At 42.6% G+C, this 16,615-nt stretch overlaps 1 protein-coding gene across 1 annotated transcript in view; it reads left to right on the top strand.

Annotated features, from left to right (window-relative positions):
- The window catches only part of LOC124777098 (coiled-coil domain-containing protein 137), a 31,128-nt gene that overhangs the window by 3,002 nt on the left and 11,511 nt on the right, over positions 1 to 16,615 (top strand). Inside the window, exons 2-3 of the mRNA XM_047252379.1 lie at positions 289 to 580; positions 12,915 to 13,262. Of these exons, the coding sequence (XP_047108335.1) occupies positions 289 to 580; positions 12,915 to 13,262 (640 nt within the window). The remainder of the gene's footprint in view (positions 1 to 288; positions 581 to 12,914; positions 13,263 to 16,615) is intronic.

Below are 16,615 nucleotides of genomic sequence, written 5' to 3'. Positions count from 1 at the left end.
ATTGTGTATTATGTGGAAATGAAAATACAGATATGAATAAAACTAATACTACTAATATTTACAATATGGAAAGGATAGATTTGTACTCACTGCATATAGGAAGTTTCAGCTGCTGACAGATACAGTGAAAAGGAGTGAACACACACACACACACACACACACACACACACACACACACACACACACACACACACACACAGCCACTGTCTCTGGGTGCTGGAGCCCAGCTGCAATATGCTGTTATTTCATATATTGTGAGAGTTTAATTTTAATATATTTTTCTTTTAGTCTTTCAGCAAAAGTCAATGCACCACCAACTCAACCAGATGATCAGAGTGTTCCAAAAAGTTTAATACGTCTTATGAAGTTAAAAGATGATGTTAAACAAGGAAAATTCAAGCACAAGAAGAAGAGGAAGAAGCGGAAAGGTGGGGAGTGGCTTATAGACACTGAAGTGCTTGCTGAAAAAGACCACAAAGTACCTGGTATGACGCGGCCTGACAAACCTGTGCCACATCTGATTCAGAGACCTGGTGAATCAGAGTTCCACTTCTTACGTCGAATAGAGCAAGCTTGTCATGTATGTATATTTTTAAAAAAATATGATGATATACTGTTTGCAATTTTGCTCGCATGTGGTTGATTTATGACCAGTTCCAGTGAGAGCTATACTCATTTCTAACTTGGCACTGAAAATAGTTTGGAAAACTGAATTTGGTTGATTTTGACGTGTGTTATAGACTTCCTGACATTTTTAAAATTAATAGTAGTAGTTGAAGAGAGAACTTAAATTGTACATTAAGACATATGAATATACGCAGGTGTTTAATGAGGAGGGAGCGGGTGGTCAATAGTGGCATTATTGAAGGAACTATTCCGGCATTTGCTTGAAGAGATTGTTTAAAAAAAGAAAAAAAGAAAACAACAACAAGGGAAACCTAAACCCTGGCTGGACAGAGCATGAGCCTCCATCCACCCAGGTATGAGGTCAGTGTCTAAACAAATACACTAAATCAATATGCAGTTACTTTAGGACTACAGCCTTGTTGCTATGCCTCTGTTAGATCACCCTGTTATCCACCCAGGTATGAGGTCAGTGTCTAAACAAATACACTAAATCAATATGCAGTTACTTTAGGACTACAGCCTTGTTGCTATGCCTCTGTTAGATCACCCTGTTGCCTGTCTGAAAATCTATGTTAGCATCTCCTCGGTATGAGTGAGATGTTGAATCCAGAAAATTCATGAGATACTGGTACGCATGCAACAGCCTGCACAACCAACATGTTCCAAAACATCACACATAAAAATGGGATTTTTTCCTGGGCTCACACCTTGGTTTCTATTGGTGATAGAAAGATAGATTCAAGTGTTTTGGATGGCCCTTGGACTAGGGACCATTTGTATATCCAACAGAAGGATCATCTTAAGGTAGCATGATACCAGTGTGCATGTTGGAGCTGTAGAAGAAATGGGGATATGTAGGAACCCACTGTCGGGAGAGCTGCCTGCTGAAGAGTAACCCAAACTAATGGTGGGCAAACGAAATGCGACAAACAGACTGTGGACAAGACAATGGACCAGGGCAAGGACAGACAATCTACGCGACAGGGAGGTGCTACGCAAAGTCATTGCCACAGCGATGACAACAAGACCAAGAGCAGTGGATAGAGAAATCCGAGATGTGACGAAGGAGCAAAGAGAGTAACTGGATGACAAGCAGCAGTAGATGCGACAAGGCGTCGGCATTAGAACATTGTTCTCCGTTATGTTGGATTGGAGCCAGAATAATGTATCCAATGGCTTGTGATCTGTAATTAGGGAGAACTTTGCTCCGGAAAGGTAGACCTGAAATTTTTTAACAGCAGACACTGTCACCAGTGTCTCGTTTTCGATCTGTGAGAAGTTGCACTGTGCAGGAATCAACCTCTTGGACATAAATGCAATTGGCTGTTTGGAGCCAACCTCATTTGTACTCTTATGCCACAGACAGATGAATTAGCCGCCACAACTGAGAGACTTTCAGGAGAGAAGGGGTGGATTTCAGCATGGTTTTTAATTGGGTAAGAGTCTGATCATAGGCAAGGGTCCAGTTGTAGGCCACTTCTTTTTTACGCGAGTGTTGAGGGATTGCACAGCAAGGGCTGATTGGGGGAGGAACTTGGAGTAGTAGTTGACATTGCTCAAAAACGTCAGGTGTTAGTGTAAGTTCCTGGGGCAGTGAAGGGAATCGATGGCAGCGTCATTTCGATCAATAAACCAGACTCTGTCTTGGTGAACTAATGCCCCAGGTAGTCCACTCTCATTTCCTCAAATACCATCAACACTTCCTCAAACACCAATGCAGACCTGTGCCCCGCAGGGTTGTAAAGAGTGTGTGGAGGTTTTGCAAATGCTCCTGGCAGGAGGATCCTGTAACAATGATATCATCCAGATAATTCACACAAGCTGGAATGGGCTCGTGTCAGTTGTTCCAGATAAATTTAAAAAATTACGGCGTTCAAGGCAATGCCAGAGGGAGGCACTTGTACTTTTATAATCCAAAAAATGTGTCGATGACAACAGTAGTCTGAGATACCTCATCCAAGGACAATTGAGGGTAAGCATTGACAAGGTCAGTCTTTGAGTAGTATTCTCCACCAGCAAGTGTGCTAAGGTGGTCTTCCACCCGGACGATAGGATAAGTTTTGACCAGTGATTGAGCCTTGAAATCGAAGGGAACCATTTGGCTTCCTGATTGTGAGTGAAGTGTCCCATGTGCTAAATTCTACGGGCTTGATACCTCCAACAGCCTGGAGATAATAAGTTTATTTTAAGTTGGAAAGCTCTTTGTCACTGCAGTCTCAAATGAACTCACTTCGTATTTGTTTTTGTTTAGAATATTGAAACTGTTATTGGTATAGTAGGAAAAACTGCAATGTATTGAAGGTTACCTCTGGTTTTGTGTATTGTGTCGTAAGTGCAAATATTTTTGCATAGTTGGAACTTTTATTTTGTTTGCCATTCCTGTTTCACACTGTAGGCATTTCAGGAAATTGTAATGTGGTAATTGGATATCTCTGACGTAACTATATTATTGTACCAAAAGGTTATTTAATAGAGGGAAACATTCCACGTGGGAAAAATATATCTAAAAACAAAGGTGATGTGACTTACCGAACGAAAGCGCTGGCAGGTCGATAGACACACAAACAAACACAAACACACACACAAAATTCAAGCTTTCGCAACAAACTGTTGCCTCATCAGGAAAGAGGGAAGGAGAGGGAAAGACGAAAGGATGTGGGTTTTAAGGGAGAGGGTAAGGAGTCATTCCAATCCCGGGAGCGGAAAGACTTACCTTAGGGGGAAAAAAGGATGGGTATACACTCGCGCACACACACACACACACACATATCCATCCACACATATACAGACACCGTATATGTGTGTATGTGTGGATGGATGTGTGTGTGTGTGTGTGTGTGTGTGTGTGTGTGTGTGTACCCATCCTTTTTTCCCCCCAAGGCAAGTCTTTCCGCTCTTTCCTGGACATCGGGAATATGTCCAGGCGGAGCTTCAAGGAATCCTCAGAACCTTAGGCCCCCTGCAAAACCTTTCACCTGACTCCATCAACCTCCTGACCCCACCGACACCCCGCACCCCTACCTTCTACCTTCTTCCTAAAATCCACAAACCCAATCATCCCGGCCGCCCCATTGTAGCTGGTTACCAAGCCCCCACAGAACGTATCTCTGCCTACGTAGATCAACACCTTCAACCCATTACATGCAGTCTTCCATCCTTCATCAAAGACACCAACCACTTTCTCGAACGCCTGGAATCCTTACCCAATCTGTTACCCCCGGAAACCATCCTAGTAACCATTGATGCCACTTCCTTATACACAAATATTCCGCACGTCCAGGGCCTCGCTGCGATGGAGCATTTCCTTTCACGCCGATCACCTGCTACCCTACCTAAAACCTCTTTCCTCATCACCTTAGCCAGCTTCATCCTGACCCACAACTTCTTCACTTTTGAAGGCCAGACATACCAACAATTAAAGGGAACAGCCATGGGTACCAGGATGGCCCCCTCGTACGCCAACCTATTCATGGGTCGCTTAGAGGAAGCCTTCTTGGTTACCCAGGCCTGCCAACCCAAAGTTTGGTACAGATTTATTGATGACATCTTCATGATCTGGACTCACAGTGAAGAAGAACTCCAGAATTTCCTCTCCAACCTCAACTCCTTTGGTTCCATCAGATTCACCTAGTCCTACTCCAAATCCCATGCCACTTTCCTTGACGTTGACCTCCACCTGTCCAATGGCCAGCTTCAAACGTCCATCCACATCAAACCCACCAACAAGCAACAGTACCTCCATTATGACAGCTGCCACCCATTCCACATCAAACGGTCCCTTCCCTACAGCCTAGGTCTTGGTGGCAAACGAGTCTGCTCCAGTCCGGAATCCCTGAAACATTACACCAACAACCTGACAACAGCTTTCGCATCTCGCAACTACCCTCCCGACCTGGTACAGAAGCAAATAACCAGAGCCACTTCCTCATCCCCTCGAACCCAGAATCCCGCACAGAAGAACCACAAAAGTGTCCCATTTGTGACAGGATACTTTCCGGGACTGGACCAGACTCTGCATGTGGCTCTCCTGCAGGGATACGACTTCCTCAAATCCTGCCCTGAAATGAGATCCATCCTTCATGAAATCCTCCCCACTCCACCAAGAGTGTCTTTCCGCCGTCCACCTAACCTTCGTAACCTGTTAGTTCATCCCTATGAAATCCCCAAACCACCTTCCCTACCCTCTGGCTCCTATCCTTGTAACTGCCCCCGGTGTAAAACCTGTCCCATGCACCCTCCCACCACCACCTACTCCAGTTCTGTAACCCGGAAGGTGTACACGATCAAAGGCAGAGCCACATGTGAAAGCACCCACGTGATTTACCAACTGACCTGCCTACACTGTGATGCATTCTATGTGGGAATGACCAGCAACAAACTGTCCATTCGCATGAATGGACACAGGCAGACAGTGTTTGTTGGTGATGAGGATCACCCTGTGGCTAAACATGCCTTGGTGCACGGCCAGCACATCTTGGCACATTGTTACACCGTCCGGGTTATCTGGATACTTCCCACAAACACCAACCTATCCGAACTCCGGAGATGGGAACTTGCTCTTCAATATATCCTCTCTTCCCGTTACCCACCAGGCCTCAATCTCCGCTAATTTCAAGTTGCCCCCACTCATACCTCACCTGTCATTCAACATCATCTTTGCCTCTTCACTTCTGCCTCGACTGACATCTCTGCCCAAACTCTTTGTCTTTAAATATGTCTGCTTGTGTCTGTATATGTGTGGATGGATATGTGTGTGTGTTCGAGTGTATACCCGTCCTTTTTTCCCCCTAAGGTAAGTCTTTCCGCTCCTGGGATTGGAATGACTCCTTACCCTCTCCCTTAAAACCCACATCCTTTCGTCTTTCCCTCTCCTTCCCTCTTTCCTGATGAGGCAACAGTTTGTTGCGAAAGCTTGAATTTTGTGTGTATGTTTGTGTTTGTTTGTGTGTCTGTCGACCTGCCAGCACTTTCATTTGGTAAGTCACATCATCTTTGTTTTTTTTATATATATATATATATATATATATATATATATATATATATATATATATTAGGTTGCAGCAAAAGACATAGTGATAATTAGCACCCAAGCCAAAAAAACTATCAAAAATACTAAACAGAACAGTTTTCGTAGTTATCATGTAAGAAAATCTTAAATACCGTGAAAATGGGAAAGGTTGGGTCATAACCAGCTAGTGGCCAAGTTAATAATGCTTGTGCAAAAGATGCGTATAGCTTGACAAGGAACAAAAATTTACAATCCATTAGACATTTTGTGCATTATCAAATAAAACAGAAATAGCTTCATCGTGAAACCACTCTACGCTGCTTGATGAATATAGTCATTATTCGTATGTCACAGTAAATACCAAGCCTATATGAGATTCATTATCTCCAAAATGATATTATACAGTGTATTCAAGTACTGTTTATCTGTTACATAAAATACAGGGCAAGACCTTAGCCAAACTAGAAAGTTAGGTGTTCCCTTACAAAATGTGTCATACCTAATAGTCATATAGCAGCAGCAGCAGCAACACAATCTGGTGGGTCCTCTTGCAGGAGAAGAAATCATTGTTGCCCAATCAGGAGTCACATAAATTGCACTTTCTCATATCAGCAGCTATTTCAAGGCCGGCAGTATGTTTTAGCAACTGCAGCGTGTTTGTCACTTCTAGCCACTCGTCCTCTGACTAAAGAATTACTCTGTGCCTCAGAAGTGATGACAAAACTGTAGTGGCAGAACTGCATAAGTCTTTCCATGAGCAAAACAGATGCCAGACTGAGAGCAATCATAATTCTTCGCTTTCAGGGTTATCACTAAGAAAACACTTGATCATTGTTTGTCAATCCAGGATCTTTACCAAGTTGTATTAATGGAAGATTCAGATAATAGCTGTGTACCAGAATGAGATTTTCACTCTGCAGTGGAGTGTGTGCTGATAAGAAACTTCCTGGCAGATTAAAACTGTGTGCTGGACTGAGACTTGAACTCACACCGTCACACAGTTTTAATCTGCCAGGAAGCTTAATAGCTGTGTAGTTTGTCATGGATTTGGTTTAGTCAGTTTAAGAAACATGCTCAACAAATTCCAGTGGGGACATCACAAGACAGATTTGCATTGTAGAGAGTCTTGCTCTTAGAATTATGAGAGCTTTTCCAATAACAGTAAATAATTACATTATGTCCTCCAACATATGTGTGTGTTGACTACAAGGGGGAACAGATTAAGAACAACCCTTTTTCCCCACGTGTGTGTGTGTGTGTGTGTGTGTGTGTGTGTGTGTGTGTGTGTGTGTGTGTGTGTGTGGTCTTCAGTCCTGAGACCGGTTTGATGCAGCTCTCCATGCTACTCTATCCTGTGCTAGCTTCATCATCTCCCAGTACTTACCGAGCGAGGTGGCGCAGTGGTTAGCACACTGGACTCGCATTCGGGAGGACGACGGTTCAATCCCGTCTCCGGCCATCCTGATTGAGGTTTTCCGTGATTTCCCTAAATCGTTTCAGGCAAATGCCGGGATGGTTCCTTTGAAAGGGCACGGCCGATTTCCTTCCCCATCCTTCCCTAACCCGAGCTTGCGCTCCGTCTCTAATGACCTCGTTGTCGACGGGACGTTAAACACCACTAACCTAACCTAACCTCCCAGTACTTACTGCAACCTACATCCTTCTGAATCTGCTTAGTGTATTCATCTCTTGGTCTCCCTCTACGATTTTTACCCTCCACGCTGCCCTCCAATGCTAAATTTGTGATGCCTTGATGCCTCAGACCATGTCCTACCAACCGGTCCCTTCTTCTTGTCAAGTTGTGCCACAAACTCCTCTTCTCCCCAATTCTATTCAATACCTCCTCATTAGTTATGTGATCTACCCATCTAATCTTCAACATTCTTCTGTAGCACCACATTTTGAAAGCTTCTATTCTCTTCTTGTCCAAACTATTTATCGTCCATGTTTCACTTCCATACGTGGCTACACTCCATACAAATACTTTCAGAAACGACTTCCTGACACTTAAATCTATACTCAATGTTAACAAATTTCTCTTCTTCAGAAACGCTTTCCTTGCCATTGCCAGTCTACATTTTATATACTCTCTACTTCGACCATCATCAGTTATTTTGCTCCCCAAATAGCAGAACTCATTTACTACTTTAAGTGTCTCATTTCGTAATCTAATTCCCTCAGCATCACCCGACTTAATTCGACCACATTCCATTATCCTTGATTTGCTTTTGTTGATGATCATCTTATATCCTCATTTCAAGACACTATCCATTCCGTTCAACTGCTCTTCCAAGTCCTTTGCTGTCTCTGACAGAATTACGTCATCGGCGAACCTCAAAGTTTTTATTTCTTCTCCATGGATTTTAATACCTACTACAAATTTGTCTTCTGTTTCCTTCACTGCTTGCTCAATATACAGATAGAATAACATCGGGGATAGGCTACAACCCTGTCTCACTCCCTTCACAACCACTGCTTCCCTTTGATGTCCCTCGACTCTTATAACTGCCATCTGGTTTCTGTACAAATTGTAAATAGCCTTTCGCTCCCTGTATTTTACCCCTGCCACCTTTAGAATTTGTAAGAGAGTATTCCAGTCAGCATTGTCAAAAGCTTTCTCTAAGTCTACAAATGCTAGGAACGTAGGTTTGCCTTTCCTTAATCTTTCTTCTAAGGTAAGTCGTAAGGTCAGTGCTGCCTCACGTGTTCCAACATTTCTACAGAATCCAAACTGATCTTCCCCAAGGTCGGCTTCTACCAGTTTTTCTATTCGTCTGTAAAGAATTCGTGTTAGTGTTTTGCAGCTGTGACTTATTAAACTGATAGTGTGGTAATTTTCATATCTGTCAACACCTGCTTTCTTTGGGATTGAAATTATTATATTCTTCTTGAAGTCTGAGGGTATTTCGCCTGCCTGATACATCTTGCTCACCAGATGGTAGAGTTTTGTCAGGAATGGCTCTCCCAAGGCCGTCGGTAGTCCTAATGGAATGTTGTCTACTCTGGGGGCTTGTTTTGACTCAGGTCTTTCAGTGCTTTGTCAAACTCTTCATGCAGTCTCGTATCTCCCATTTCATCTTCATCTACATTCTCTTCCATTTCCATAATATTGTCCTCAAGTACATCACCCTTGTATACCGTTTGTAAATGGAATGGGGAGATGACAAAGTAATGCTGGTACATCAAATCCCTCTCCATGCTCAACTGGTGTTTCCAGAGTATGGATATATATGTACTGCTTTTCAAAGTGTTTAATAAATGTACTCATCTCACAGATAATTCCAGGCATCCAGGGCTCCAACCTTAATAGGCAGGGAAAGTACCAGAATGATGAAACAATGGAAAGTCTAGAGTGGATAAGAACAATATGAAAAGGACAGGTTTCTTCACACCACATAAAGGAGGCGTAGAGCCACGGACATACGCAATAAAAAGATTACTAAACTTTTAGCTTTCAGTCAAATGAGTCCTTCCTCAGAAGTGGCAAACAAATGTGTACAGGTGCAGCCCCACCCTCCACCCCCCCCCCACCCCCCCACCCCACACACACACACACAGACATGAATACTGTCCATAATCGCTTAGGCCCTATTGTGGGCTGCACTTGAGTCTGAGGGGGAGCAGCAATCCAGGATGGATAGTGGGTTAAGGAGGTGGCATGGCCTGGAATGGGAAGGGGAAGCTGCTGTGCGATTGATTAGGGACATGGTGAGGAGAGGATAGGGCTGCTAAGTGTGGAGTCATGAGGCTGTGCGGGGGAAGGGGGAAAGGAGAGGGAGAGATGTAGAGAAGAAGAAAATACTAGTATGTATGTTTGTGAAATAGAAAGTGTGTGTAGTGTGGCTCTACCTTAGAGTATGTGTCCCGTCAGTTACAGGAATGGTGGCAGGAGGATGCATTGGGCAAGTGTGGGGCTGGTCACAGGATTAGGAGGCAAGAAGTAGGGAAATGTGTGTAGAGCAGGGCTTAACAACTCATATTTTGAGCATGAGCACCCACACCAGCTCATGCTTTTACTCGTGGGGGTGGTCAGTTTTGACCACGGTGCCATCTAATAGTAGCATTGGCGAGTTGGTGTTGCAGAACACTGCCAGTGTCTTCACACCTCAGTGCATATACAAGGAATCTTTCCTTTTTACACAAAGGGATGGGTGCAAAAATGGCAGCTGGTAAAAGGAAATTCCATCCATTTTCCTAAATTGTCATCCGTGCAAGATGCTATTGTTGACAAAAACTTTGAATGGTGTTCACATATTTTAGTATCCCTGGAGAAAGAATTTGAGGAAAGTGTTCAAGATCTGATGGCATTAGAAACTAGTTTTGATTTGTTCTCCTCTCCATATTTAGCAAATATTGAAGAGACTTGTCCTGAACTAAAACTAGAAATTATTGACCTGCAGTGTAAAAGAAAATAAAAAGTCAAATATCAATACAAGAAAAACATCTTGAAATTCTATAGACATCCCTCAGGATAAATTTCCTCATTTCCGCAAACAGGTGGCTACAATAATAATAAATGTTCGGTTCTATGTATGCTTTTGAACAATTGTCCTCTGCAGTGAAAAGTAAGAAGACACACCTGGGAAACTCGCTGTCTGATCACAAATTGCATGCGGCGTCTACTATGCAAAAATAGAATTATCTGGTTAAGGGAAAAAATGCAAGAGAACCAAGAATCTTAAACTTTAATTGTGTCATTTTTCTATAACAACTGACAAAGTAAATTAAGAAAAATGTAAAAGTATATGTTAATAAGATACTGTGTCAAGTGTGCATCTTTATTTGTTTGTTTCATTTGTAGCAATAATATTTGTTACATGCAACTGGCCGCACATTTAAATTGATTGACGAACATGTGACAGCGGCTGTTGTTCTTCTCACCGGACTGTCCATTTGACTCCCCATTCTCCGCCGTGTGCCAATAGTTTGGGTATCATTTTCCACGCTCACGCCATCCTGCTCACAGCTTGCTCTGTGAGCACGTTTCTTGTGATGCCTTGGTGACTAGGATATTCCAGAGATTGGGGTTGATAAATAGCTAGTCTAGGTGGGTTGGGAGAAATATCAAACAGTATGCACCTCATTTCTGGACATGACTTAGGAAAACATAGTGCTGTTGAAATAATTGATAAATATATTGAAGAACAGGTAACAAGGAAGGGGTGTACTCCTAACTTTTTTTTTTTTTTTTTTTTTAAAGGATCATCAGTATCATTATTGGATGTGACAGTCTGGGAAATGTGGTTTTGAACTAGACTGGTGGGACAATTATGTATAGTAGGCTGAGTTGAGAATGGTGGTGTATAATTGTAAAGAGTATGCATCTGAAGAAATTTACTTGCCTCGAATGCCAATGCTGTTGGACATGGAAAGGATGGCAACTGTGAAAATGCCAGTACTGCTGTTTGCTTGTAGGTTAAATGTTATCAGAAGTGTGTAGCTGACCATTGGTCATCAAGAAAAGTGGCTTGAGATGTGGAATAGGACCATGTGAAATTTGTTTGGGAGTATGTATTTAGAGATTCCAAAAATTTCAGTAGGCCAGTCTCACCATGAATCCATATGGCAGTTAATGTCATCAATGCGTGTAAACCAAACAAAGGATTGAAGTTTTAAGAATCTTTGGAAAGCCCCTCCAAGCACGTGGGCATAGGAAGAAACCATCTTGGATCCTATGGCGATATCCCTGTTCTGTACATTGTATGTCTGCCCCTTAAAGGTAAAATAGTTATTGGTAAGTATAAAGTGATTAAGGTGGGCAGGCATATGTAGGGAATCATCTGGGTGCTGGTTGAGATAATGTTCAGCAGTTGGCAGAACACGTACATGGGGAATTGTTGATATAGAGGATTGTGGCATCAGTGGTGAAAGCAAGGTGTGTGATGGGAATTGGGGGGGAGTACGTATTTCAGATGATCTAGGAAATGGTTGTTGCGTTACTTGTGATTGTTCAAATGCAGACTGTTTACACCAAAACACCGTAGTTTCCATGACAGCCTACATAATTATCCCAAGTGCTTAGTTCAAAAGAACATTTTCCAGTCCCTTACATCAAATCCCAGTATTGTTGATTACTTCACACAACAACTTAGGAATGCATTTCTTGTTAGTCATTATTGTCATCATCCTGACTGCATTAATCAGCCATTTTGATAGGGCTACGACTCCTTAAAATTATACCTGGAAATTAGACCTATTCTGCCTGATATTTTGCCCACATCACCTAGGTAGCTATTTGTCGTCTCCCAATCTCCGAAATATCCTGGTCAGACCCAGTGCTCCTTCTACACTTCTTCCCTACCCTTGTGACAGTCCATGCTGTGAAACCTGCCTGATAGACCCTTGTACTACCACTTACTCCTGTCCTGTAACTGGCAGAATGCTATCTGGACTTTTCCTCCCAACTCCAGTTTTCAGGAATTCGCCAGTAGGAACTGGCTTTACAAAATGTGATTGGTTCTTGCCACTGACCTGGCTTCAATTTATATTTATTTTTGTGGTCTCAGCATTTCTTTTCAGCAACTATGTCTTGTCTTCACTTGTTTTTATTTTGTTTTCTTGTCCCCCTCATTTGTCTACCATGTGTAAGACATTATTTTTCTTCACTTATTGATTCTTTAATGATGCTTTTTAAGTAAGTTGTCTTGCAATCTGCAATCTTTCACATTTAAGTTCTCATATTTTCAGATATCATCTGATGCAGGTACCAACAATCAGTCTTTCCTCTCATCTTGTTCATTAAGTTTTTCCAGACCCGAGTTTCAGGGAGACTTTTCCAATACTCTTCCCATTTCCTAAATTTCACATTCCTTTTCCTTCATCCTTCTTCCTTTCCCCTCAACCTACCTGCCAGGAAAAAGAGCCACTGCCTCTGTAAGCATGCATGTTTCCACATCTTTTGTGTGTTTTCTTGTGTAATGCTTGTTGAGTAGATTTGTTACATTTTCAGTACAATTTATGAGTAACAGAAATTGCAGGATGTAAACAATAAGAAAAAATGATGTAAGGAACCACTTACCTGCTTGTGGTCTTAAGTACATGCAACCCCACTGACACCCAAATGTTGATGCACTTGTAGCTGCCTTCCATAGTATCACTATGACTGCAGATTGTTGCCTTTGGGTGGCTGTTGGGTTGTATGTATCGCAGTGTGAACTGTAACTGAGAAAGACAAAGTTAGTAACATTTCAGAAACACACAGCAGAACAAAGTGCAATGCCTTTTCTCATTTTATGTTAATATCAATGCAAATATGTATATTTACAATAATCTGTTTCAGGAAGTAATAAAAGAATCCCAGTTTGAGGATAAATTTGGAGTAAATGTTATAAGAGATACAGATACGGGTGAAGTGGTTAATGTTGTGAAGAAACCAAAGGATCCTATTCTTGAGTTTGATGCAGCAAAGAAAAAGAAGAAAAACAATGATAGTGCAAATGCCAGCGACAGTATGTCGAAAACAGCTAGGAGGCGGCAAAAAAAACTGGAGAGGAAACAATTGAATAACAGTGATATGGAAAGAGATTTTGACATGTTTAAGGACAATGTGAAGTTTGGAGAGGTTGTCAGTGAACCTCCACAGTTGAAAGCACCAAAGGGAATCAAAAGCAATCCACTGGAATCAAAGGTAAGTTGTAATGAGTTGCTGCACAAGACAAAGCAGAACGTTCTATTTTGTAGTCTCCTACAGTTCATTCGACTGTTCACGACAGTATTATATTGTATGTGGTGGATATATTGTTTAAGTCCAGATAGTTATCCCTGACTTGAAAGATCCTTATAAAAGATGATGACCTGTACTATCGTTGTCTGTGTCCTCCATTTCTAAAAGTCTTGGTATTGCTGAAATGTAGAATTTTAAAGAAGAATATCAATGTATTTTTCCATTGTCTTTCTGCATAGCTATATTTGTGATCTTTTCTCTTCAGCAGTTGTCACAAGTACTTGGTAGGCTCTCATGGAATTAGGCTAATTGGAGAGAAAGTCTTCTTGTCATTAAAAACTGTCTTTTGGTCATTTTTAATTTTTTTAGTTATGGAAACGTACAGCTATTCACATGCTATTTATGCTCCAAAAACATTACCGAGATCACATCGCATTGCAGCCTATGTGTTATTAGTAATTTTTGATTTATATAAAGTTTTGTATTGATTATAAACATTACCTGTATGTTTGTAAAATAAATAGGTAAAATTGCATGTCAGGGACTTTTCACCTTCTATCCACGGTTAAAATTGCTTAAATTGATGTATGATTGTGTCACTATTCATGTACATTTGCAGAAAGTCAGTTAACCAGAGAGAGTCTTCAAACTTTATTCTTGTAGCACTTCTTTCACTTAAGTATGAAATGTTTATAATTAAATAAATAATTCCTGTTAGGATGTTAGTCATGCTTTATAGCTGTAGGCTCTTCAGTCTCTTTTATGCCTTTAACTGTGGAAATACTTGGTATTGTGTAAAGTGCCAACTTTATTCTGTAAGTAAAGCAGTCATCAGTTTGAAGGTTGTTTTGAACACCAAAGTGCTTTACTAGTCATGGTCCTGTTGGCAGGTCTATGCAATTGCCTTCCACTGACCTTTGAACTGACTTCCGGAGCCAGTTTAATGTGGATTCCAAACCACAGTGCAGCTCGGCATTTTTCATATCAAGAAACATTGCCATAGATGAAAGAATGTAACAATATAAGAGAAGGAAAGTTGCTATTCACCATATAGTGGAGATGCTGAGTCACGATAGGCACAACAGAAAGATTCACACAATTATAGATTTTGGCCATTATGGCCATTGTCAGCAATAGACACACCCACACACACACACACACACACACACACACACACACACACACACACACACACACACACACTCATGCAAACGCAACTTGCATACACGTCTGCAGTCTCAGACAGCACCCATGCATGATAGGAGTGGCAACTGCGTGGGGATAAGGAGGAGGCTGGGGTTGGGAGGGGGAGGGATAGTATGTTGGGGGTGGCGGGCAATGAAGTGCTGCAATTCAGATGGAGGGGAGGAGAGAAGATGGGGAGGACAGGGGGGTTAAGTAGTAGAAATGAGGGAAATAAAAAGAAATGAAAAGACTGGGTGTAACGGTGAAATGACAGCTGTGTAGTGCTGGAATGGAAACAGGGAGGGGGCTGAATGGGTGAGGACAGTGACTAACAAAGCTTGAGGCCAGGAGGGTTAGGGGAATGTAGGATGTACTGCAGGGAAAGTTTCCACCCGCAGAATTCAGAAAAGCTGGTGTTGGCGGGAAGGATCCATATGGCACAGGCTGTGAAGCAGTCATTGAGATACCATGTTTGGCAGCGTGTTCAGCAACAGGATGGTCCACTTGTTTTTTGGCCACAGTTTGTCGGAGGCCATTCATGTGGACAGACAGCTTGTTAGTTGTCATGACTACATAGAATGCAGCACAATGGTTGCAGCTTAGCTTGTAGATCACGTGACTGGTTTTACAGGTAGCCCTGCCTTGATGGGATAGGTGATGTTAGTGACCAGACTGGAGTAGGTGGTGGTAGAAGGATGTATAGGACAGGTCTTGCATCTACGTCCATTACAGAGGTGTGAGCCATGAGGTAAGGGATTGGGAACGGGGGTGTGAAGAATGGACGAGTATATTGTGTAGGTTCGGTGGACAGTGGAATACCATTGTAGGAGGGGTGGGAACTATAGTGGGCAGGACATTTCTCATTTCAGGGCACGACGAGAGGTAATCAAAACCCTGGTGGAGAATGAAATTCAGTTGCTCCAGTCCCGGATGGTACTGAGTCACAAGGGGAATGCTCCTCTGTGGCCGGAGTGTGGGACTTTGGGAGGTGGTGGGAGACTGGAAATACAAGGCACGGGAGATTTGTTTTTGTGCAAGGTTGGGAGGATAATTACAATCAGTGAAGGCTTCAGTGAGACCCCCAGTATATTTTGAGAGGGACTGCTCATCACTGCAGATGCGACGACCATGGGTGGCTAGGCTGTACGGAAGGGTCTTCTTGGTATGGAATGGGTGGCAGCTGTTGAAGTGGAGGTATTGCTGGTGGTTAATAGGTTTGATATGGATGGAGGTACTGATGTAGTCATCTCTGAGGCTCAACATCTAGGAAGATGGCTTGTCGAGTTGAGCAGGACCAGGTGAAGCAAATGGGGGAGATGTTCTGGAGGAATGTGGATAGGGTGTCCTCACCTTCAATTCAGATAGCAAAGATGTCATCAGTGAATCTGAACCAGGTGAGGGGTTTAGCATTATGGGTTTTTAGGAAGGATTCCTCTAGATGGGCCATGAATAGGTTGGCATAGGATTGTGCCATGCAGGTGCCCATAGCTGTACCCCGGATTTGTTTGTAGGTAATGCTTTCAAAGGAGAAGTAATTGTCGGTGAGGATATAGTTGGTGATGGTGTCTAGGAAGGAGGTTGTTGGTTTGGAATCCATAGGGCATCTGGAAAGATAGTGTTCAATAGCAGTAAGGCCATGGGCATTAGGAATGTTAGTGTAGCGGGTGGCGGCATCAATAGTGACGACCAGGGCACCATGTGGTAAAGGGACAGGAACTGTGGAGAGTCAGTGGAGGAAATGGTTAGTATCTTTTATATAGGAGGATATGTTCCGAGTAATAGGTTTAAGGTGTTGGTCTACAGAAGCAGAGATTGTCTCAATGGGGCACAGTTAAACTGGCCACAATGGGTCGTCCTGGGTGGATGGGTTTATGGACTTAAGGAAGCATGTAGAAGGGGGGAGTGCAGCGAGTGGTAGGGGTAAGTAGAGAGATGGACTCTGAGGAGAGGTTCTGGGATGGGCCCAAGGATTTGAGTTGTGACTGGAGATCCTGCTGGATTACTTGAATGGGGTCACTGTGGCAAGGTTTGTAGGTGGAAGTATCTGACAGCTGACAGAGTCCTTCTGCCAGGTAATCCTTGCAGTTCAAAACAACTGTGGTGGAGCCTTTATGTAGGCATGACAACCAACA

This window comes from Schistocerca piceifrons, chromosome 2 (genome assembly GCF_021461385.2).
Source record: "Schistocerca piceifrons isolate TAMUIC-IGC-003096 chromosome 2, iqSchPice1.1, whole genome shotgun sequence".
NCBI lineage: Eukaryota > Metazoa > Arthropoda > Insecta > Orthoptera > Acrididae > Schistocerca > Schistocerca piceifrons.
Note: the sequence above shows the minus strand (reverse complement) of the source record. Positions and strands in the feature narration are given on the sequence as shown.